This window comes from Mustela nigripes, chromosome 4, assembly GCF_022355385.1.
Source record: "Mustela nigripes isolate SB6536 chromosome 4, MUSNIG.SB6536, whole genome shotgun sequence".
Lineage (NCBI taxonomy): Eukaryota > Metazoa > Chordata > Mammalia > Carnivora > Mustelidae > Mustela > Mustela nigripes.
This window is the reverse complement of record NC_081560.1, coordinates 111981326-112003657: the sequence shown is the minus strand read 5'-3', so window position 1 is coordinate 112003657 and position 22332 is coordinate 111981326. Positions and strand designations below refer to the sequence as shown.

The 22332-nt window shown below is 49.5% G+C and overlaps 1 protein-coding gene across 5 annotated transcripts in view; it reads left to right on the top strand.

The window, feature by feature from the left end:
• DISC1 (DISC1 scaffold protein) overlaps positions 1–22332 on the top strand; it is a 379073-nt gene that overhangs the window by 55300 nt on the left and 301441 nt on the right. For all 5 annotated transcript variants that reach the window (XR_009403909.1, XM_059397318.1, XM_059397316.1 and 2 more), the window contains exon 2: positions 16234–17240. Coding sequence is in view for 4 of the 5 variants with exons in the window: in XM_059397318.1 (XP_059253301.1) it covers positions 16234–17240 (1007 nt within the window). In the remaining variant the exon portion in view is untranslated. The remainder of the gene's footprint in view (positions 1–16233; positions 17241–22332) is intronic.

Here is a 22332-nt window from a genome sequence, read left to right as displayed (position 1 = left end):
CTATAAGTGACTCTTAATCTCACAAAACAAACTGAGGGTTGCTGGGGGGAGGGGGTTTGGGAGAAGGGGGTGGGATTATGGACATTGGGGAGGGTATGTGCTTTGGTGAGTGCTGTGAAGTGTGTAAACCTGGTGATTCACAGACCTGTACCCCTGGGGATAAAAATATATGTTTATAAAAAATAAAAAATTATTTAAAAAAAAGATTTTTCATTTCTGTAGCACTTACGTGTTTTCTCATGTCCTATCTCATTTAAACGTACAGAAAAACCGCAGTGCAGAGAAGCTACTGACTTTCTTTATGATCCCTCATTAGGCTGGGTCTGACCCTGGAATGCAGAATTAGAATGGTGGTCTGGAATGACATCAGACAGCTTTTTGTGGCATATTAGAGCCCCTGTTGGGTACATAGGGTGTCTAGTACTATGCTAAGCACCATAGGCAGTTATAAAAAAAAGAGCTTTGAACTTTTGTGGCCATGTGTATTTAGTTCTGCTTAAGAACATAGTTACATGAATTTATAGCCAGTATAATGACAATGCCTGATGACCTCAAACATTCCAAAACTGACCTTGAAACTCACCTTCTGGAGGGTGAGGATTTATATGGTGTCCCTGATGCCCTTTTATTTTCACCCTGCCCCTACCCCCATCCAAACTCACCCCCTCATTTTAATGCTGTCTGGCTCTCTGTCAAGATTCACTGTATAATTGAAAAAATGCTCACAGACAATTTCTGGATCAGTGGATTTAAAATAAAGCTGATCAGAGAGTTCCGACCGTAAGCAGGTGAAAACAATCTCTCTAAAAGATATTGCTAGGGCTCCTGGGTGGCTCAGTGGGTAAAGCCGCTCGCTGCCTTTGGCTTAGGTCATGATCTCAGGGTCCTGGGATCGAGCCCCGCATCGGGCTTTCTGCTCAGCAGGGAGCCTGCTTCCCCCATCTCTCTGCCTGCCTTTCTGCCTACTTGTGATCTTTCTCTGTCAAATAAATAAATAATCTTAAAAGATATTGATAATGAAAAGCTGAGATCCTGGAGGCTCTGCATACAGCTCGGGGGTGGGAGAGGTTCTGTGGAATAACATGCATCTCTGTGCATCCTGCTTATTGGCTACTCCTGACCATAAAGCGTGGCACCGTCTTGGTGTATCTTGCAAAAATGACACATCGGTTTCCCCTTGGATGATCGCTGGGCCCCGAGGTCCTCCCTGTGCCTCTTCCCACCATGCTCGCACACTCCTACTGTAGATTTGCTCTGGTGCTTCTGTGGTTGTTCACGCTCATTCTCAAAGGCAGGGAACTAGACAAGAGGAGGATTTCATGGGAAAACAGTTGTAGGCTGATTTTTGACCCCAATAAAACAGTTCCTTTTATAATCAGACATATACACTCTTTATAAATCATTCCTTTACACACACACTTACTCTCAAAATTTCCCCGGCTAGTGGGTCTCTCAAGGTGGCTGTGTGCCATCGCCTGCCTCCCTAATGAGGCTGCCATGAAGGAGACCAGCAGAGAGGTCTGTGCGTGCTATCGGCTGCCTCCTTCTGAGGCCACTGGTTGAGCATTTACTTGGTCTTCATTCTGTTTTCCATCTTAAGGACCCTTCTCTGGTCCCTTGCCCTCTTGTGACATCATTCCCAATGAGCTAGAACCCCTTCCCTGCTAGTTGTGTATCATAGCTCCCTCCCCTTTTCTCTAATTGTTTAGTTGAATGACTTCTCCTTTCTCATCAATTGTAACAGTTGTGTATGAATAGGAGTCATCCTTTCGGGGACATTTTTAGGTCTAGCTGCTACTGTCAGCCAAGGGGACAGGAAAGAGCCCTGCCTGGGACCCTCCTTCTGGCCAGTCTTCCATTCAGGCTCCAGAATCTTTTGGCTTGGAATCGTCATTCACCAGCGGTGAATCCATCTGCCTATCCTGCCAGACCTGCTTCCAGCCTCTGCTTGGACACAGGGCAGGTGGCAGAGGCCTTCCCAGATCCTCTGGGTAAAGTCCAGATAATTACGTCTCGAACCCTCCCTGCGGCTTACAAGGCCTGACATATAGTAGAGTTCTCAGTAAATGCTATTGTTTTTCTTCTTTCTCATTTCCTGGTTAAATGAAATACAGTTAGTTTGACATGATCCATTTTGCATAAACCCACGAAGGCCCTTTTCATCTCTAAGAACCCACAAAATGTCCTGTTATTAATCTTCAGAAACTTCTCAGGTGTCTGTGTCATGCTCGTTGGTTTGCAATTACTGGACCACAGTTTGCAGGAAGGACCTAGTTCCCATTTTAGAACCTTGGAGGTTAGTCGTATGTTTCGTTTGCTGACATATCTCTATCATCCTGGGTCCCTCAGAGACCACCACGGCAATTTCCCAGTCTCGTTTTCACCTCCCTCCAGCATAAGTGAATTAAAGCCAATTTATTACTCAGGATTGCCTCATTTATTTCAAAATAGGCTGCGTACAAAGGAAGTTCTATTCCCTTAGCGAGAGCTAACTCAAGTTTTAAAGCCCATTCTAGGAAAAAAAAAAAAAAACCCAGACGTATCTAGTTTGTGTTAGCTATTAAAAACCTTTTTTTAAAAAAAGAAATAGTTCTTTGGATGTTGTTGTTTCCAGAGACTGGAAAGGTAAACAGAGAGAGGGGAAAAACCTCCTGATTTTGAGTGTTTAGAGTGTAAAATGTCACTTTTCCCCTTAACTGTTCCCTAAAGGAAACTGAGGAAATGTTCAAAGCACCATTTGGTCAAGGAATGTACATGCAGAGGATTTCTGTAGCTTTAGGGAAAAATATAGATCTGCTAAAATTTTAATAAGTTTCTTTTATTTGTCAGAAATTGCTTAAAGATTGTCTGGTATTTTTTTTGATAGTTTGGACTTATTTTCCCCATGAACTTTTATGCCTTTATGCTTACCCATTTATTTTCTCTGTCTTCTACCGTCTTAGAAAGGTAAGAAAAAAAAATACCCCAAACAACACTAGCTTTCAAGCAGACTGTTGAAGATACCAGAACCAATTAACAAATTCCATCCTCCCCCCCCTCAAAAAAAACCCCACATGTATATAAAGGAGGGCAAGGGAGAAAATTGATAGCTCTTCCCTCCTTTTAAAGACTGTCTAGGGAAATTCCAAGATGTTATCAGGATTCAGCAATGACTTCAGATGCCCAGAAGAACTTGGAGAAAGAAACTAAAATTTACTGAGCTTGGATTGCCACTTGCCACAAGCTACGATGGGCTTTTGCAAATACAGGATAGTGACTTTAATGTATCCCCAGAACATTCCTTCAAGGTGTGGGGATTATGCCCATTTAACACATGAGTACATTGAGACACAGCGGGCTAAGCCGCTTGCTCAGCATCACCCAGACGGGAGATGACAGAATCAAGATCCCGCTTTCCTTCGGGCCGCTGGACCCCCTCTCGGAATATTAAGCTGTTGAACTTCATCCGTAATAGACGAAATGAGTCATCTCTGGCGGTAACTCGGGGCTTGTCGGTATATGTCCTCTGCTCCCGGGTGGATTTGGTGTGATTTCCAGGCAGCCCTGGAGTGAGACTGTAAATGGGAAAACTGACTAGAAAACACTGTACTGGTCTTGTCTGAAGAAGGAGCACTGCCAGAGGGGGCTGGTCGGGATGGAGCCAGGAACAGCAGGGCAAAGAGGAAGAAGGTGTCATTTCTGCCCTGCTTGGCCTGGGAGGGAGATGAGAACCAGTAGGCAGCCCTCCGTCTGCGTGGTTGATGCCAGCAGCGGTGAGATTGTGGCAACACCGAGAGAAGGTGGTGTGGACAATTGGCTCGTTCCTTACAAGGAAGGGATGAGGAACATTTTCAGATGAGAATGCTGAGGCTCAGGGTAGGTACCCTTGGGCAAGTCCAAGAGGGCCAGAGGGACGTTGAAACCCAGTTCAACTACACAACGCTCTTGGGGACGTCACAAATATCACCCTGAGATATATGGCAGTCGCTTCTTTTCTGGGGGATAGTTGATTGTGGACCCCAGGTCCCGCGAGGGACTTGACCTCACAGAGTGAGGCGCTCGGAGCTTACCAGCGCAGGTGTGCGCCCTTGGGCATCCGTCCCTCGCTGATGCACACCCACCTCTCCGTAAGCAGGGCCTCCGAGGGCATGAGCAATTTCTCTCGCGTGTGGTTTCTGGCCCAGAGCCCGGCTGTGACACACCTTCGAGTGTGTCCTCCCCGTATTCTGAATTCCAGTCCCAGGGGAGAGGCTGAGCCCTCCTGCTCTTGGCCTCCTCTGGCAGATGGCCCCTATCTGAGTGTGGGTGTGATGTCTGTCCCAGAGTAGTGGCTGCTGGAGACACTAGCATCTCATTTTAATAATTTAAAAATCATAAAACATGCCACTTTGGGAACAAAAGCTTTCAAAAGGAGTTTAGTGAGGGCGATGAGTTGCTTTCCATCGTGAGGAAACATATTGCTGTAACCAAAGCCCCTTCAGACATTCCCACATCAAAGCTTCTGCGGGGGCTTATTCTTAACAGTGAAATGTATCGCTTTGTTTGAGATCATTCCACAGTGAGGAGGCACTATGAAAGCAAGAAGAGACAGGAATTCCTTATAATTAATTTTCACTGTATGAATGTAAATGGATCCTTGAAAAAAGTTTGTTCTCTTAAATACCCTAAGTATTCCCTGAGGTAATCTTCAGGAAAGGATTACTGTTGAGACAAAGCCTGTGCTGGTCAGTCCGAAGTTTACCTCCGCTTCACCCCTGCCTCATGTCATCAACTCCAGATGCCAGCTGGGTTTGAATCGGTCAGAGACTCAAGCTTTCTAGATAGAGTCGTGGCCTCTTAAAACTGGGATTCATGTTATACCTCAATAGACGGTGAGACTCGAGGAGCTGTACAAATGAGGGGTCCTCGAGTATAGACGGAAGACCGTCATGGTCTATTAGAGGATGTCCCCTTCCATCTCACATCCAGCCGAGGTATGGGTCCCCTGACCGCCTGTCCATGTGCTTATGGTGTCACGGGGTCCCGATCTTTCTCACACAGGAGGCGTATGATGCTGATTTCTTTCTTATTCCCTTGGACCAGTGCACCAGGTTTCCATACTAGAGTGTGGGGTGGGGGGATGTACTGAATTTCCTCTTGTTTTCCAATAGGGCCATGGAGCAGTACATTTGCGATGCTCTCACTGTATCATTTTTAAGGTCAGGTATTTAAAGTGGCACAAACCTTTGATGTGGGCTTAAATTCTGAGTATTATAAAAATTTAGTGCAAAGCAGGGACTTTCTTGAAAGATGCTGCCGTCTCGAGGGTACTACTTCTGTGTGAAGTGCTGACAATTTGGGATCATTTTTTAATAAACATATCTCACATTTGGCACACAAAGTGGGGCATTTAGAAAGCCATGAAAATAAGCCCATGCATAAAATATGGCATTAAAAAAGGTAACTGTGAACTTTGCAGATGGACTGGCATGAAAAAAGCTGTCTTTTGTTAGGGTGGACATGAGAGCTTACGACTCTTTGCTGCTGTAATAAGAGCAGGAACTTAAGTTGTTTGGTTATTTGGAAATAACAGCTAGAGAGAGGGCTCCTTCTGGTTCATCCATATTTTATTAGGGCAGCAGTTAAAAAATTCATTAGAGACACCCATCTGTAGCTAGCAGCACTCTGACGGGGGTTCAGATGGCGATCAGAGTTTTGAGTAGCACTTTACATGAAAAGAAAAAGACAATTGTTTATGAGAATTAATAGCACCATGGAGAGAGGCTGTCCAGTGATTTCAGAGCAAACATGTCCACGTGGTCTGTGAATCTCTTTCTGCTGAATTCCTCAATGACCTGCTTGAGCAGGAGGTTGATCCAGGCCTAGAAAGGAAAGAAAACACAGAAAACTGGATTAGAGAGATGGGAAGGGCTGGGTAGACAAGAGAGTATAGGTTGTCTCTGTGATGCTGTGATGGATGGGGTGTGTATGTGTGCGTGTGTGTGAGAGAGAGAGAGAGAGAGAGAGAGAGATTGGTGCAGGAGAGAGACACAGAGGGAGAGACAGACAAAGAGGCAGGGAGAGAGAGACAGTTAGTGATAGAGTTAGAGAGAGGCAGAGAGAGAGGCAGAGAGAGAGAGACAGGCAGAGTGGCAGAGAGGGAGAGAGTCAGAGAGAGTCATAGAGAAACAGAGAGAGAAACAGAGAGAGAGGGACAGAGGGTCAGAGAGGGAGACTGAGAGAGTCAGAGAGAGGGTCAGAGAGAGAATAGATTCCTACTGGCCTCCAGGAGTCTTATTAGTACAGGAAAAGGCTGAGAGTCAGACCCGAGGCTGCTTTGGTTACGCTTTGCCTTGAACTCTGCCTCCGGGTGCCCGTGTGCAGGTGTCTTTGCTTCAGGGTGATATCCTTGTCTTTATCCCTGAATTGAGAATAAGATTGTTTTTGAGTAGTTACTCTGTGCCAGGCACGGTATAGGGCAGTGAAATTCATACTCTGACCTGTCTTTCCAGCACTGCTATGAACCCGAGTCCCCTGTAACAGACAAGGCAAGCAGAGACACAGGGAACTCAGCGGCGTTCACTACGGAGAGGAAGAGCTGAGTGTCAGGTTCAGGCAATCCGTCTCCAGGTCCACACCCTTCTCTAGTACAAAGTACATGTCTACAAATCGTGTGAGCACACAGGCGCGTGCTTTTGTTTTAAGATTTTTTTTCTTAACTGAGAGAGATGTGAGTGAGCAAGAGAGCAGGGGGAGGGGCAGAGGGAGAGGGAGAGAATCCCAAGCAGACTCTGTGCTGAGTGTGGAGCCCGACACAGGGCTTGATCCCACGACCCCGAGGTCATGACCTGAGCTGAAACCAAGAGTCAGATGCTTAACTGACTGAGCCACCCAAGTGTTCCTGTGTACCTGTTTTTTTTAATAAGCCTTTTATTTTGGAATACCTCCAGATTCATAGAAAGCGACAAAGATGCGGCAGCGTTCCTTCCCCCACCCACCCTGCCGCTTCCCCTCCCGCAAACAGCTTCTGTAATCGTGGCACAGTTACGACAGCTCAGAAATGAACATTGGCACAATGAACTGAACTAGAGATCTTACCTGGATTTCACCAGGTTTCCCAAAAATAGTTTTTCTTTGTTCTAGGATCCAGTTACCTGTTCCACGCACGGGTTTTGACTCTTAAACTCCCAAGGGTGCTGAATGCTGGCCGGCGGTTTGGCCCCCGTTCCTCTCCGTGCACGTTAGGGCAGTGAGACCGTGCCCAGCAGCAGCCTGTCTCCCGGCTGCCCCCGGCCCCCCACTCCCCAGGGGGTGGTGCTGTGGGGCCCAAGACTCCCATTGTCTGACTAAAAGCGGAAACTTTATGCAGGCTAGAAGATTCAGAACAGATGTATGGGGACACATTGTAGATACAGGCCACATTTTGTCCATGCCTAGAGGTTCTCCATGAAAAGCCACATTTCCAGAAACAAAGAAGTTTAGGGGAAAGAGAAGATTCTGCAAAGCAGCAGCCTCAGCAAGGTCATGAGTGTTGCATGTGATGCACTCAGATTCCGAGCACAGCAGGAGCTTCAGCAGGACTCTAACCTGGAGCAGACGTTCCCAACCCTGGCTTCCCCCTGGGATCACCTTGCAAGTGCCGAGTCCCACCACCCAGCATGGCGAGTTCCTCATTTTGAAAAGAGACCCCGGTGACTGCCGGGCGGCCATGATTGGGACCCACTCAGTGCTGCCGTTGGAATGTGAACGCGGAGGACAGCAGGTGACAAGGGTCCGCACCCCACGAATGACACTGGACGCTTCGGGCTGCACGTCCCGAGGCCGATATCCCACAGGCGACACCTCTGGGAAGCACACGTGATTACTCGGGTCATTTCCTGTCACTTCTTTTCCCCGGCCTCCTCCTCTTCCAGAGTTCTCTGCCACCGGGGGCATCCTGGGCCCTTCAGGATCTCCGCCTGCCAGCTGTGTTTCCAGCTGTCTTCTCTCTAGTGCAGGGCCCTGCCTCTGCCTGTCCCTGCACCCCATGTGCCGTCCCTCCACTCCCCGCCAGCCTCCTGGGCTTCCTCATGACCCACCGTCTGCTGCATGATCCGCAGGGGCCCAGCCGGCCTGGGCCACGGATGTTTGGCCCTCGTGGAGCTATCACTTCCATTGCTGTGTACTTGCTCGTCCTCCACGGGCAGGGACCTCCCCTCCGTTGTGGCTTTGTAGCCTCTACCTCTGGGTCCAGCTGCGGGATCGGCTCCGGGTGCGTCTCCCTTTCCCACCGCTGTGAGCTCCTTAAGGGCAGGGCCTGTGCCTCTGAAAACTCCTTACAGACTATCTCCCAGTTATAAACTTCGTCCGACACACAGGTTGCAGAGACTATCAGCGCCATGTACCTGCCACCCACTTGAGTGATGACCGGTACCCTTGACCTCCATCACCAACAGCATCTCCTCCCTGGACCAGCTTGCGCTATTTATTTATTTATTTTTTCTCTTTTCTACGTACCTTTAGCCCATACATGTCATGTGTGTTCCAGGCAGAACAGTCTTTCCAGTTTCCCTGACTCGGGGCTGACACTAGCCAGTGAAGCCCCTGTTCAGCGTGGGGCTCGTCCCTTTCAATGGAGAAGCTGTTTGAGGAAGTGAGGTCTGCGGCCCAGGAGTCAGAGCTCTGCGTTTGGGTGACCGGGAGGCTGGTAGAAAACCACAGAGCTTTGTTCTCACGGGACTGCCGGTGGTTGGCCAGAGGGCCGTGCTCTGCAGACCTGTGGGCATCTACACTCACAGGGCGTGTGGCTTTGAAGATTATGGAAATACCAGATCGGGAGGAAGTGGCTCTGGTCACCAAGGCCCATGGTGAGCAGTCACGTCTAGGAGAACGATCTTCCTCTCAGAGGGACAGAGAGTGTCCGTTTGTGAAGATGACACATCCGCAAGCCTGTGGTGACTGCTTGGCCGAGAGACTCATTGAGAATATCACTCTTCTGGCCCCAGATCTTTGTGTGTGTAAATACTGCCTGCGGGAGGGCGGTGGAGGCGGGAGGCCGTCCAGAGTGCTACGGAGAGCTGCTGCTTGCCCTTTGTCACATAAGAGACCCAGAGTCAACGCGAGGTGTGCAGCAGAGGACACACACAGATGGCCCGAGCGATGGGACGCCTCCTGGCCCCGTGACCTCACCCGGGAAAGGACCAGGCTGACTGTGCCTGCGGCAGGCGCACTTCCCTCACTTTTGCCTCCGTTGGGTGCCTTCTAACTGCTGTCCTGGCGTCCTCTCTCACTCCCTGGGGTCTGTTCTCCGCGGAGTGAGCTCTTAAAACGTGCCCATCCGCTCACGCCCCGCCTCTACTTCCTGTCCTTCAAGGGCCTCGTCCGTCCGGCTCAGGGCAAAGATCCAGGCTTGGTGCTGCCCATACGCCCTGCGGCCTCCGGCTCCATCCTGGCCCGGCCCATCAGCGGTGTCCTCTAGCCCGCTCCCCCAGCTGGCCTCCTTCCCTCCTCTAAGTCTCCGTCCTGCAGTCTCCCTTGGGGCCTCTCGAACCCTCGCTCGGCTGTGCAGCTCAGCCAGACCCCGCCAGACAAAGCCAGGTGCCCTGCCCTGTGCGGCCCAGCCCCACGCGCCTGTCCTTCACCACCCAGGCGGGACTCCCTGCGTGTGTGCTTCCGTCCTCTCTCTGCTCCCCCCACCACGGCAACCCCCTAGCGGGCAGGCCACCTGTGCTTGCTGGCTGGACTCTTTCTAGGACACAGTTGGGGTTCTCTGAGGGGCAGACGCGGAGTGACACAGGCAAGAGGCTGATGGAGGGGGATGCCCGTGCAGGATAAAGGGGGGAGCAGGACAAGGCAGGGGAGCGGCCAGCGAGATGAGAAGGAGGCCTCCGATCACAGCGCAGACCTGCTTGTTAGAGGCGTCCCGGGTCCCCCAGAACAGGCCTGTCTTGTCACCCTTCTTCCCTTCAATCCCAAGAGGTGCGTTTTTGGGGTGACCTAAATTCGGGAGTATTCTGGGGCTCATGAAGTCTGTGCTTTGCAAAGAACTGTGAGGGAAACCAATAGAGCCAACTGGAATACCCCATTCACTTAATTTCAAATCGAATTCTCCTCCTCTGTGATTAAAGTAGCCCGTTCTGCCCTCTGACGGTTTTTGTGTGCGCGCCGTGTGTCCCCTCCCAGATCCCGAGCCCCTGGGGGAAGGGACGGTGTCTCGCTTGTGTCCGCATCCCATGGAGCAGCTAGTGTTCCGTAAGGAGTCGTTTTATTAAAACAGATGGTGCATTAAAGGGAAACACAATAAATGTTGATTTATTCCTCACGAGCACCCGCCATGCTTGCTCGATGCTACGACCATGACCTGAGCCACTTCTGAACCTCAGGTGCTCTCTGAACTGTCAGAGAAAGAGGACCTTGTGCTCGGTTCAGCGTTTATGCTCTGTAGGAATTCGACTGGATCCTGATTCTTTGAAAACAAGTTAATCCACGGGGATGTGCGGTTTTCTTACGATTCAGGATCTTTGGTTAACCTGAATGTTTTAGAAAAGACTTTTGCTCCGACCATGACAAATAGGATTAAAATTCCTTCCATGAGAAGAATACATTCATTTATGCTTTCTCTATACATTGATATCCAAGTTGTGCTCTGCAAAGTCTTCCGTGCTTGTTCTTTCCTGACTATTCTGTGTGTTCTCAGCAGCGGCCCTGAGGGAGACAGACATGCTCTCCCCACATGAGTCATTCCCCAAATGAATCACTGAGGAACCGTGTGGCCAGGTGACTTCCCCCAGCCCACATGGGCATTTCATGTAGATTTGAACTTTGTGTCTTGGTTTTAAGTTCTTACAAGTAGATTCATGTATATCATGTTTTTAAAAATTGCATATTTTAGATTTCCTATTTAAAAGATTTAAAAGATTTCCTATTTAAAAATAAATATTACTGGCCAACGTGTATTGGAATGCTTTCCAATACTAGGATTTTTGGAAAATGATGAGGGTGTCCAGAAGCTCACGTATAGCGTAAGTGGGGAACAATTTACATACACGGAAGACAATAGCTAGCAGTGCTGGGTAACTAAGTAGGGGGTCAGGGGTGGTGTGGATCGTTCTTAGAGACTTGGGACCTGCACCATCAGGACAAGGCAGCCGATGGGGAAGGGCGTTGGAAGCCGAAGGATGGGAAGGATTTGTCTGGAAGAAGAAGGTTAGAGGCAGGCAGACAGGATATTTGCTGGTTAACATGGGTTTCCCTTAATTTTCTCTATAAGTTAGATGAGCACGTGTTTCTGGGCACCTTATCTGGACTGCGTGTAGAGGTCTTTTGTCATTTGGGTCTATTCTAAGCTCTTGTCTTTCACTCCCCTTGCCGTCCCGGAGCTCACTGGGCTGGATGGCGGTGGAGGTGGGGATCCTACATAACCCGGACCGGGAGGTCTGCTCTCCTCTCCCTAGAGTCTGTTCCGGAGTCGGAGGCTGTAGGGGATGGAGGAGGCTGCGTGAGGCAAGCCTCCCTCCTCAGCCTCTCCAGGGCCAGAAGGGCAGAATGAAACCATCTCTGAGTTTTATAAGGAGCAGAAGGCACAGCTGGTTTCCCGGTCAGCTCTCAAATCTCTAAAACTCGCCATGTATTTCCTGCCCACTCAACCCTGAGGGTATGCATCAGTCAAGGAAGGAAATTTGCCCTCTGAGGTCGGAATGCATCATAACCCTTAACTGCAGGGCGTGACGGCAGGTTGGGGTTTGGACCAATCTAAGAGGTAGGATTTCAGGCAGGAGAGATAGTGATAATTGATTTCTGGTCAGAAGGGCTATTGTAAGTTTCCTTAAAAAATAAAAAATTTAAAAAAATTGATAAAGGGGGATTTGGGGTATAGGGACCTGGGAGTCTTTCTAGAGATTTCTGAGCTGCCATCTGCCCAATATGAGTTTCTTCTATTCCTTCTAGCTCATTCCAGAAGTGCCATCCAGATCCAGCTGTCAGTTCTGTCCCTCCTGAGGGTTAGGATTAATAGTGTGTGATTGCCTCTGCCCCTTGGGCCACCTTCTAGGAAGGCCCACGCCAGGGGATGGGACGTGTGAGGGGTCTGGTGGGTGCAGGAGCTGGGCCGTCCACACAGCTGACCCTTCTTTCTCGTCCCACATTTGGTGAACATATTTCTCATGCCTGGTCTTCTTGGCTTGTTGCTCAGCAGCACTGTGGCCCAAGGACATCTTACCAGAAGCCCAGTAGGAACATTGGTTCTCTTTGTGGTTGGGACCTTGATGTCAGAGACACCCTCAGGTCGTGAAACCCCTGAGGGAAAGGGTAGGGCAGAGTCCTTCAGATCACATAGCATGGTGACCCAATTTGACCTTTTTCAAGATTTTTAAAAAAAATCTTCATTGGGATTGTTAGGTCCGTTATTAAAACGAAACTGAGACAAAGTGAAAGTTATTTAAAGCTTTATTTTCTGATAAGTATTAGAAGTTAGACCGATCGGCCAGGGGGATGAGAGTGAGACAAGGTGAAAGTTATGCAAAGCTCTATTCTTTGCTTAGCATTAGAAGTCAGACTGACCAGCCAGGGCCGTTTCTGAAGAGAGCTACTACCCCCAGCTTACAAGCTCAAGAATTGACTGACTGACTGGTCAGGGCTGCCTCCAAAGAGAGTGACCCCTCCCAGTCTCACAGACTAACTTTTATAGAGCAAAAGCCTGGCCACACATAGGTGGCCAATGAGATTGTAACATTGCATAGTCAGGTTAGGTCATACGCAGGTGGCCACTTGAATTACAGTTTACCCTATAGTAGCTGTTTGAACTAACCTATCACTCTGGTCAGAATTGGTGCCCAAGTTTGGCGCCCAAAAGGCGGGGTTTACATTCTTCGGTGGTTAGGGAGACAGTATCTGTACTTTTTACTGATTGGATGTCTCCACCTGGCCTGACTCATCCTTGTATTCTGGGCTCTGTTGTTAGGAACTGACCGACCATATTTTACTGGTTTCTCAGACTTGCTTCTAAGTAAGTTTCTCTGGGCAGGGGCGCATGGTCAGTTTAAGTTTTACTGCACAAACAACACAGTGGCTTTTAACCAAGATGGAGTCGCTCTGGCTAAATAGGTCCTTACAGTATAAGTACATATAACATAAAATTTACCCTCTTAACCATTTTTAAGGATACAATTCAATGTCATTAAGTATATCCACATTATTATACAACTATTACCCCCATCCATTTCCAGCACTTTTTCAGCTTCTGAAACTGAAACTTTGTCCACATTAAACATCAACTACCCCATCCCTGCCCATCACCAGTCTACTTTCTGGCTCTATGCATTTGCCTCTTCTAGATACCTTATATAAATGTATACATGTTCATAAATACAATATTTGCCCATTTCTGGCTGGCTTGTTTCATTTAGCATGATGTCCTCAGTGTTCATCCAAGTTGTGGCCTGGGTTAGAATTTCTTTCCTTTTTAAGGCTGAATAATGTTCCGTTGTATGACTTTACCATTTTTTGTTTATCCATTCACCCACTGACCAACATGTGGGTTGCTTGTACCGTTGACTGTTGTGAATCACACTGCTGTGATTGTGCACGGATGCACAATTATCTCAAAGAGATATTTTTTCTGCTTTCAATACCTCTGGGTATACAATAAGAAGTAGAATTATTGAACCATGTAATAATTCTATTTTTAGCTTTTTGAGGAACTACTGTACTCTCTTCAGCTACTCTGAATACCCATCAAGAAATGCACACTAGTTTCAATTTTTCTGCATTCTAATCCACACTTGTTATTTTCTGTTTAAAAAATTTGATTTCAATGTCTTAATTTTTTTTAAAAGTTTTTATTTAAATTCCAGTTAGTGGGGCATCTGGGTGGCTCAGTAGGTTAAGCCTCTGCCTTCTCCTCAGGTCATGATCTAAGGGTCCTAGGATTGAGCCCCACATCGGGCTCTCTTCTCAGCAGGGAGCCTGCTTCCCCCTCTTTCTCTGCCTGCCTCTCTGCCTACTTGTGATCCCTGTCTGTCAAATGAATAAATAAAATCTTAAAAAAAAAAGTTGCAGTTAGTTCACATATAATGTAATATCAGTTCCTGGTGTACAAACTTTCATACAACACTTCCAGCCCAGTGCTCATCACAAGTGCACTCCTCAATCACTGCTGGGTTTTTTTTTTTTTTTTTTTTTTGATAGTAACTGTCTAAATGTGTGGTCCAATTTGGACTATTTACTAAGTAGTTAATTCCTTCTGTACATTTTTAATCCTGTCCTTTTCTACTGATTCCAGCTTTGCATGGCCTCTGTCATTAAGAAATAAGACAAATCAATCTTCTGACTTCCTGTCATTTCAAGTTATCATCCTCAGGGATACACTTGGAGGCCAAGGGTACGGGAAGAGCATGTGTTTTGGAATCGATAGGCCTTGGTTCATCCATCCGTCCCTCACCCATCCATGCATCCATTCATACATCATTTATCAAGCCACTTAGGGGCACAGGAGGGTATTATGCTGGTTTATTGTCCTGAAATGAGCTTGGGTGAGCTATGAGCTTACCAAAACAGGCTTTGGTAAGCTACCATCTGGGAGTTTTGGGCAAACTGAAACCTTCTGAGCTTTAGTTTTATTATTTGTGAAGTGGAAATGGTAGCAAGTGCCTAGGGTTGTATATTATATACCTCCCTCCCTTTCTTTACCCCGACTTCCTCTCCCACCCCTGATAGCCCTTACTTTCACTCCTCCCTCCACTGCCAGCTTCTGGAATTCTATGTACATGGGTGGTATTAACCCTTTCCTGGCATCGGGCAGTCGGCACGCCCGGCTGGCAAGAGAAGGCCACTGTGTGAACCTGTCTTGGGCTCTTTTGTCCTTAGATGCTCAAATTCTGGGAACGGGTGGCTCATGGGTCACTGCTCATTCCCCAGGATTACCATGGACACACATTCTGAAGACTGCTGTGTGCCATGATCATAACACAGGAGGCCCCCAAACACGAAGTGCTTTCCACTTACTGTGACAAAGATCCTGGGCCCCTTCATGTTCTGGGGACACAGCGGGATGTGTGGTCCTGGCATGAAGCTTTGTTCCACTCCTCACCAGAGGCTGTAGCGTACCTGTGGCCACGTTCAGTGCTGCCTGGTCTTCCTTGCACGCTTTGCATTTCATCTGATTCGTGGTGTGGCAGAGTGCACCTGTGAGAGCGCTGTGTGGGCCAGGAGAGTCAGGAGACTTGGTCACTCAGTTTCCCTGAGCCTCAGTTTTCTTAACTGTAGAAGGAAACAATTCCTGGTCTGGGCGATTCCCATGATTTTGGCAGTGAGCTCGTGAAATGAGCATAGGTTATGCACATATTCTTAGTAACGATGTGCTGTGACACAGAGAAATAAGAACTCACACCTTCGGCACACAGATCATGAGTGCCAGGCACTGTTCTAGGCTGTCTATGCACCACGACTCATTTGGTTCAATGTACACAACCACACTGGGTGAGAGGTACTGGTCATGTCTCCATTTTCCCGATCAGCACATTGAGGCACAGAGAGGTCAGGTAACGTGTGGAAGGTCACAGTCAGCCATGGGGCAGCCAGGGCTTGAACCTGGCCGTGAAGTGCCAGACCCTGCTCTCAGCCGCTGTACAAACCTGCCCAAGGGCTATCGGCATTTTTTGTTGTTTCTATTCCTGTTGCGTAGCTGGGTGAGGGACACAGCCCCTGGTTTATAGAGCACATCAGACAGGGCCTGCTGTGGGCTGCGGTGTGAGAGGAGTTGATGGATATAAGCTGTGCTCCAGCCAGCCCTCCAGGCTCTGGACGTGAGTGGGGGACATGGATAGCTCGGATAATGGAAACTCGCATATTGTCCAGTAAGTCGCTGGAATGAGTGATTGGCTCTCGTTTGGATGAGGATGCGGGCCTTTGCCTTCCAGTCACTCGCTCTCCAGGCCCAGTCTGGGAGATGCATGCTGATGTGCCCAGGAGCCCCACTGGCGAGATGCCAGAGGGTGCCGAAGGGGTCACTGAGGCCGTGTCTCCGACGGGCCTGGGACGTGTTGGCGTAACTCAGCCCCGTGGCTGCTGTGCTGAGCAGAGGAGCAGAGACACTGAGCTGCTGCTACATGTTCGAGGCCAACACTGGGACAGGACCATCCGGATCTCCATGCTGTGTTGGCCCCATGACGCCTGAGCTGGCCTCTGTCTCTGACAAATGCACAGAGCAGTGGCCTCTAGTCCAGGATGCTCTCCAGATGCAGTTCCTCGGAGCTGCTGAGCAACGCGCGCTTACAGTGCTGTGTTCTCTCTTCCTCCCAGGTGGCCAGGATTGCTTACCACCTGCGGCGTCCTTGCGGCGGCGGCGGCTGGCACGGAGGCCCGGCTACATGAGAAGCACAGCGGGGCCCCGGATTGGGTTCCTCTACCCAGCAGCGGCCACTGCACTCCGTGCCCAGGGAGGGGCATGCGGTGAGGAGTCCCACCAGTCTGAGTCCAGGGCTGGACGGGGTGGCCTTGATCCTGGAGGCCAGTGGCGAGGCCCCTCGGTGGGCAGCCCTGTTCCTAGGAGCACAGCAGCCTCAGCTCCGACCCCTGTGGGATACGGGGGCCTGGCAAGGACGCCTGCAAGAAGACCCTCAGGGCTCTTCGGGATTCAGTTCCAAGTTGGCACCACACTGCCTGCCAGGCCGGCCAGGTCGTGTGGCCCTGGGGACGCAGGGTGGCAGGGCGAGCTCCCGTCCATGGACAGTTCTGAGGCCCCCGGCACTGGCTGGGATGCTGGTGGCGGTGAAAGAGCAAAAGACACCTGGACAAAAGGCCGTCTGTTCCCAGAGGAGGTGAATGGTGACAGCTGCGGCCTCGGGAGTGACCCCAGGGTCCCCTCAGCCCCGGGCAGCTCTCAGGACACCTTTACCTCAAGCTTTAGCTTCATACGGCTCTCTCTTGGCTCTGCGGGGGAGCGTGGAGAAGCGGAAGGCTGCCCGCCCTCCAGAGAGGCCGAGGCCCCTTGTCAGAGCCCCAAGGACATGGAAGCCAAGGCTGCCAGCCTGGACAGGCCCCACGAACACCCTCGACTTCTCTCTCCCCACTTCTATCTCAAGACTACTCAGCGCCTGGCAGACTCTGCCCAGACTGCAGGGGGCAGCCACAGGCTGGAGAGGGAGATGCCGACTTTGTTCGACGTGGACACCGTCTCCTGCTTCTCCCAGGGCCCCTCCGGGTCTGAGGGCAGCAGCTTGGGGGACGCTCAGCGCTGGGAGACGCTGGTCCGGAGGTGTGAGCCCGTGCTGCTGGACTGCCTGCTGAGCGACCAGAGGCGGCTGGAGGTCAGTGTCCCCAGCCTCCGGGGCCATGATTATCACGGGCTCAGATCCGCTTCGGGCAGAGGGCAGGAAACGAGTTCGGGGAGGGCCACCGACTTCCCCCTGGAAGCTGAAGCAGCTCCTTTTGTAGCTGCAGCAAAAACATGTCCCTGCGCCTCTGTTTCTTCTCACGCAGGGTGAATGCAGATCTGTCCCCATTCTCCTCTTCTCTGTCACTTCGATGCTCAGATTTGCTCTCCCTCCGGCCGCAGGCTCCTCTGCGGTTCCTGCCCTAAGTGACGTGTGGTTAGCTCTGCCCAGCTCTGCTCTGCAACAGGAAACTGAGGGGCAGGGGAGCTGGTGCTGGCTGGTGTGCGGTTGAGGGGTGTGAAGTTGGTGATGCCCCCATTGGGGGTGATGCTGAGTTTCATTTGCATTTACCCCTTGTCTGTCATCCCGCTCAGGGGGCACTGCCTGACACAGCCAGGAGACTTTGTTCCTGGTCGTTCCATTTCTTGGGCTCTCAGTTTCCTTACTTATTATTATTATTATTTTTTAAAGATTTTATTTATTTAGTTGATAGAGAGCACAAGTCAGCAGAGAGGCAGGCAGGGAGAGAGGAGGAAGCAGGCTCCCCGCTGAGTAGAGAGCCCGACGCGGGGCTCAATCCAAGGACCCTGAGATCATGACCTGAGCCGAAGGCCCCCGAACCACCCAGGAGCCCCTCAGTTTTCTTACTTAGATGGAAGCCTTGCTTGGGATTGTTCTGTGGCTGCAGTGAGAAGCTAGGATGTAAACATACATGTAAACCCGGCGTCGTGAGGGTGCTGTCCACCCAGTTACCTGAGAGATGGGTATAACTATGAGTAGGCAGTGTTGTTCTACCCGCACAAAGTTCCCAGAGAAACCCAGGCAGAGGTGGTCCGCTGACCCCATTGGGCGGTTTGGCTCATCCTACGGAAAGGCTGTGTTTTCCTTCTGGAGTGTGTGCATGTGATGTGTGTGTACGTGTATAAGTGTGCATGTGTGTGTTTGTGTGCATACAGTTGTACAAGTGCATAAGGAAGTAGAACACCCACTCATCAGGCACTTGGCGGAAGTACCTGAAAATGTGAAGGTCATGTTCATTCCCAGCAGTTGGGCTAATTTATTTTCTGTTCTTTACACATGGTCTCATGTTCCTGGCCCTGGCCCTGATCTCCCTGTTTCAGCCCTTGCGGACCCCAGCCCAGCTATGTGATTTCTCTCTCACGATCTCCTTGTAGCTCTCCATTCCCAGGTGATGCACAGAAACCTGGAATTCGATGTGAACAGCTGATATCATTGTCTTCCCCGCTAAACCTGTTCTTTTTTTTTTTTTTTTTAAGATTTTATTTATTTGACAGAGAAAGAGACACAGTGAGAGAGGGAACACAAGCAGGGGAGGAGGGAGGGAGAAACAGGCTTCCCACCAAGCAGGGAGCCCAATGTGGGGCTCGATCCCGGGACCCTGGGATCATGACCTGAGCCGAAGGCAGACCCTTAACGACTGAGCCACGCAGGCGCCCCCCGACCAAACCTGTTCTAAAGGACCCTGGTCTTCATACCCATTTGTTGATTTTAATTAATAGCATCCATTTAGTTCTTTAGAGAAAGTGCAGGTGTCTTCAACACCTCCCCCATCCTTACTCCCAACATCTGGTCGGCCCTCCTAGTCCAGCAGCTAACCTGCCTCTCGTGGCCACGGCCTCTGCCCTGGTTCAAACACTGGTTGTTTTTAACCTGGGTTTTGTAAGAGATTCTCCGCTTATTTACTTTCCTCAGTGTCTCTCTTCTCCAGTTCGTCCCCTGAATGACCAGCAGAGTTGTCTTTCAGAATGCCAGTGGGATGGTGTTACTCCTCGGCTTGAAACCTTTTGCTCTTCTCGGGATGGTATCCAAGTTCCTTATCCTGATAATTGAGATTTTCCCAACCCGCTCCAGCCTGCCCTAGTGCCTTACTCCTGCTGGCTCAGCCATCTGGTGCTGCTTTCTGTACCTGCAGACGCCAGGGAAAGCTGTGCCTTGGGCCTTTGCTTACAGTTCTCCCTCTGCCTAGAACGACCTTCCTACATGTTTCCACCTGCCAAGCTCCTGTAATCCCTCTGGTATGGGTCTGAAGCCACTTCCTTGTTAGACATCTCCTACCCCCTCTGGTCCAGATGAATCCCTCCTTCCATGTTGCTCTCGTAGTGCTCTGGACATGGCCCATGGTAGCATTCGTCACATGTAATAATCATTTGTTTGTGGGCCCAAGTTCTGTACTTGACCATGAGCTCTATAACGAGAGGTCACATCTCTTAGATGGTTTTGGATGCCTGATGTCTTGCATCCATCCTGGCCCTCTGCTGTTGCTTGATCATTTTTGTTTTTAGTGTAATGATGCATCTTATGAAGAGGGACCCCAGATCACTAGTTGACAGCTTTCTTGGACTGGCGGGCTAAGGCAAAAGAAGAGAGTCAGAGACACAGATAGGCAAAGCGTGAAGGGGTTCTCGTCACCAATCCTAACCTCGGAGAGGTGTTTGTCCGCACCAGCAATTTCTCCAGTGCTGGCTGGCTGTCCCGTAACTCAAGGCAGTTTTGACCCCATCTCTCCAGAGATAGATCAACTCCCACAGTGGAGGGACTCAGCCCCCCAAGACTGCCTGCCTGCAGGTCCCAGTCTGTGCTTCTGACCCACTGGCTCTAGATCAGAGGTGCCAACAGAAACCTTCTCCTTGGGTTCGATTAATTTGTTACAATGACTCACAGAACTCAGAGAAACATTTTGCTTAACAGATTACACCTTTATTACAAAAGGATATAACTGAGGAACAGCCAATGGAAGAGATGCATGGGGCAAGATGTGTACCAACCTGGTCCTTTGGGTTTTTATAGAGGTTTTATTACATAGGCAAGGCTGATTAAATCATTGGCCATTTGGGATTGATTCAACCTCCAGCCCCTGTATCCTCCCTGGAGGTCGGGGGATGGGTTTGTAAGTTTCTTGTCCTCTAATCACGTGGTTGGTTCCCCTGGCAACCAGCCCTCATCCTTAGGTGTCTTCCAAGACTCGCCTTATTAACATAACAAAAGACCCCTTGCCCTCTTCACAGGAAATTTCTAGGGTTTTAGGCTCTCTGTGTCAGAAATGAACAAAGACCAAATACATATTTCTTATTATGAATTGCAAGGTCCCAGGCACTAAGTAGAGTGTTGTGTCATCCTTTTCCAACTGTAAATACCAGTATTCAGCACTTCATTTCCAAGATCTCTTTTAAAAAAATCTTGACCACAGATCTGTATTTCTCCATGTCAAAAATTCAAGTTTTGACGCATGTGAAGCAAAAGTAGAACGCCGTTCTAATGACCAGTGGCTCTCCCTCCCAAACAGCCAAATAGGAATTACCTTGGCAGTGATCTGTCTGCAGTCCCCATGATTCTGTTCCTTGGGTTGCCTTCTACCTCCTCCTACCTGCAGGGAACTCACAGCCTCCTGAGAATCTCGTTGTTTAACAAACTGGAGTCTGTGAGCCCCCAACCAGTTGCGTCTCTTGGGGTCCAGTCACGCCTCGGGCTCCCCTTGCCAGCCCCCCCAGCCACCAGGTCATCACAGGGCCTGAAGTTCAGCATTCCAGGGGCTCTGGCTGGAGAAGGCCACCCTGCCTTACCTTTTGGGTTTCCGGATCTTTAGTTTTAAGAAATATAACCAACCCTAGATATCTCTTCCTTTCACCTTTATCACCCAAATGCAGCTTTTAAAAGAACTGATTGGTCAGAGCCCACCAGAGAGCGGTGCTCCTTGAGGAAGAAGGGTGAAGTGGCCGCCGGTTCACCCTGGGCATTCTGGAAGTGGTCAGCTCTGCTGCCTGTGTGTGTGCGTGTGTGCTGGGGTGTGTGTGCGTGTGCCTGTGATCCCACAATGTCCTGCAGTCTGGCAGGTTTGTGGGACTGTCCGGGTGATAGCCTGGCATTTTCCTCTCCCGACTGTGTGACCTTAGGTGATTTGCTTAATCATTTTGTGCGTCAAGACGCTGTTGTTAGAAGATGGAGATAAACCATGGTACCCACCTCATTAGAGTCTCATTAGAGTCTCATGAGGATGAAATGTCTCAGCACTTGCCGGGAGCTTCAGACAGGGTCTGGCACTGAGCAAGTGCCTGGAATGTTGGTCATTATTATCACCAGAGAACGAGCTCAGAATAAGTGAATTTGGGCCAAAATCACCAAATTCGCCCTTCTCCCTGGGGTTCAAATTAAACTCATATCCTGTCTCAAGTAATAGGATCTGGACACCATTTATCTATAGTTTAAGTATCTTTGTTTATGGTAAACTAACACCGGGACAGCAGAAAACACGATGCTATTTTCGATAATTCGAATGGGAGGGACTCTGTCCGGGGCATAGGATTTATAGGAAGGCAGATTTTGTTTCAATAGGAATGAGAGATTAGGAAGAAACACCATAAATTTTATTGGTGGGAAAGAATCCCAGAATCACATACCCATCTCTGAATGAGAAATAGGAAACGCTTGTTTCCCCTGGAAGCAATGGTTTAGTGTTTGCTAACTGAGCCTTTCCAGTGACTTTCTAGAACACAACTGCCATGAATGAGAATCAGCGGAAAGGGTATTTTATGCTCTTTAGAAATAGCCACCCAGGGACATTGCCGGGGACTACATGGGATTGAGACAGTCGTGATGGAAGGAAATGCTAACTGGGTATGCAGAGGAGGGAAGCGGGGAGAATCTTGTAAGTGAGCCCCACTTCGGCTTGTGGAACCTGCAGGAGAAGGAGAGAAATTGCCTGCCTCACACGGTTGTGTCACTGGATAGGTCATGACCATCAGTGGCTCTGCTTCCAGCACAGATAGACATTCAAACATCTGGGGTATCACTTCAGTGACCTAGAGGGATCATTGGATGAGGGGGAGAAGGTGGGGTGGCTGTTGGCTCTGCATGAAGTTTTCTGTGGCCTTCTTTCCTGTAGTTCTTCTGCTTCAGCTCTAGTAAGCTCCAGTGTGATGATGGTAATAGCAATGACCCACCCATACAGACTTTCTTCTGTCCCTAATATGTATAGCTAGGTTCCTGGTACAGTTTGCACCTGTAATAT